This window comes from Cryptomeria japonica, unplaced genomic scaffold (assembly GCF_030272615.1).
Source record: "Cryptomeria japonica unplaced genomic scaffold, Sugi_1.0 HiC_scaffold_3257, whole genome shotgun sequence".
In the NCBI taxonomy this organism is placed as follows: Eukaryota; Viridiplantae; Streptophyta; class Pinopsida; order Cupressales; family Cupressaceae; genus Cryptomeria; species Cryptomeria japonica.
In genome coordinates this window covers 1-2624 of record NW_026731519.1, presented here as the reverse complement: position 1 = coordinate 2624, position 2624 = coordinate 1, and the positions used below count along the sequence as shown (strand labels likewise).

General features: G+C 50.0%; 1 protein-coding gene across 1 annotated transcript; it reads right to left on the bottom strand.

Annotated features, from left to right (window-relative positions):
- Positions 1–1485: 1485 nt before the first annotated feature.
- On the bottom strand, positions 1486–2620 carry LOC131873590 (cytochrome c oxidase subunit 1-like; the record flags this gene model as incomplete). The annotated part of the gene is made up of 1 exon (XM_059216425.1): positions 1486–2620. A coding segment is annotated over one exon (939 nt), but the record flags the coding sequence as incomplete, so codon positions are not given.
- Between the last annotated feature and the right edge of the window lie 4 nt (positions 2621–2624).

The following is a 2624-nucleotide window of genomic DNA, read 5'->3' as shown; positions in this document are numbered from 1 at the left end:
TTCGGTTGAATGGATAGCAATTGTCTGAGCACCAGTAGCAATGGATGGAGGGGGCAGCAAAGGCATGGGTTGGGACGGGGTAGGATTGAGACCCAGCCCTAGGCCCAGATCTAGATCCGGACGACCAGAAGCAGAAGCGGAATAACTGTTCGATAACTTAGCTTAAAATGATCGTGCCTAAATCAAGAAACTACAGGGATTACGTGTTGATCGGGCGGATCCCCTAGCTCCATATCACGTGATAGAGACCGAACCATGTGATAGAGACTTCGCAGTGGTCGGCCCGTTGACCCCGGAGTGGATGAAAGCACGCATTTCCCTGGCATCGATGGGAGCGACAAACCCTATTGCCCCCCACCCACCCAAACCCTATTGCCCCCCGCCCACCCCCCCATAGAATTGTAGGGGTCATTTTTCTTCTAGCGTACCCGGAGGGCCCCCGGGGCGTCATTAATTGACTGCTCGAATTGGAGGGGGGAGGAGGAGGCCCTACTATTCTAAAGGGCTAGCAGGCGTACATTAATTGACTGGGGCTGATTAATTAAGCAGAACATTTCAATCGGCCCATCAACAATCGGTTCACTCTTCATCGGCATAAGAGCTAGGTCACATTCAATCCACTCGACTATAACTGCTGATAGAGGTGGGGAATCAGTTCACGACATGGGTGGGACCGCCCGAATCATTGAATCGGGTCGAGTAGGGCTTCCAGATTCCAGTTATTCCTTTCTCCCCGGGCTAGGGTTGGTGAGACGATGAGTGCTATACTCATTCCATCCCCACCGGGTTCGGTTATTCCCTGCTACGATTAATGGCAGAGGGTCTCGATCTATCTGCGTGTGTGGGGCAGCAGGAACTATAGTTTCCCACCCACGTCAATTAATTAATCAGCCTGCTCAAATAAGAACTATAGTCCCACCCAACAATAACTATTCCCTATGCACCGGTTAGATTCGCTTATTCGCCGCGTGTGTGGGGAAGCAGGGTGGGGGGCTAAAGCGCCCTACTATTTGCCCTTTTTCATATTATTCTAGCAGGCGTACATTAATGACAAGATTCTAGAACCGCCATAGAGTTGTAGGGAGCGGGCTTAAATCAAGCCCTACAATTCTATGGGACTGATTAATTGACGTGGGAAACTCTAGTTGGGGTTGGGTGGGCCCCTAGTATTCTAAGGGCCCTACGGGCGGAGGATATAATTGTGGGTTGATCAAACTGGGAACTCTTAAGACTATTGATCAGGAACTATCCCCTACCCCTACCCCGGCCTATTCTAAAAGGCCCTATCCTCTACCCGGCTCGATAAAGGGCCCTATCCTAGCAACTATAGATAGTTGGGGCCCTACCCCCGCCCTATCTATAGGGCTTGGCGGGGGGTGGGGCATTCATGTTACGTATAGAATCGCCATCCCCAGAACCAACTCACTAACCAACTAACGGCACTAACTAACTAAGTAACTAAGTAACGGCACTAACTAACTAATATTATCTCCCGCCCACTCTTCCCTTTCTCTTTAGCACAACACTGGACCCTACCTCCACTATCGAGCTCCCTCCCACCCTTTCTCTCGAGTGGAATAGATCACTAGAGATGAAGAGCCCCCGCTTAGAGACAAATCCTTGTGCCGCTTAGAGATGAAGAGCTGGTCCGGGGGCTATTGTAGGGGGACCCAGAGAATATTTATAGGGGGAGAGAGCTGATCTCTTTGACGGCTGGAAGTTCTTCAAAAGTATGAAAAGCTGGAGGGCTTTGTACCATCCATTCCAGTGTGGTTGGCTCGATCGCCCAGGGGCTTGGAGCACTCGTGTTCTTTTCACCGCTCGAAGCTATTGTTACGACCACGAAGAAACGACGAATCCCAACTACGGATACATGAGAGCCGAAGCTGCTAAGGGCATTCCATCCGGCGTAAGCATCTGGATAATCTGGAATGCGACGTGGCATACCCGAAAGCCCCAAGAAATGCATGGGAAAGGAGGTCAAATTCACCCCGACGAAAGTGATCCGAAAATGAATTTGACCTAAAGTTTCGGGGTATGTTCGACCAGAGATCTTACCCACCCGGAAGTAAAATCCTGCGAATAAAGCGAAAACGGCTCCCATGGGAAGTACATAATGGGAATGTGCAACCACGTAATGAGTATCATGCAGAGCAATGTCTAGCCCGGAATTCGCCAGGACTATTCCAGTAAGTCCTCCTATGGTGGACAGAAGGATGGACCCTACAGCAGATGGCATAGGTGTTTTGTATCGTATCGAACCTCCCCACATGGTAGCGATCCAACTAAAGATTTTGATTCCAGTGGGGACAGCTGTGATCATGGTAGCTGCGGTAGAGTGAGCACGCGTATCAACGTCTGGGCCCACAGTAAACGTATGATGAGCCCAAACAAGGAATCCAGGAACACCAATACTTATCATGGCATAAACCATGCCCAGATACCCGAAGACCGGTTTTCCCGGAAAAGTCGATACGATATGACTGATGATACCGAATCCAGGCAGAATCAAAATATACACCTCTGGATGGCCGAAGAACCAAAAGGGATGCTGGTATAAGATCGGGTCTCCCCCTCCAGCAGGATCGAAAAGGGTTGTATTAAAGCTTCGATCGGTTAATGAC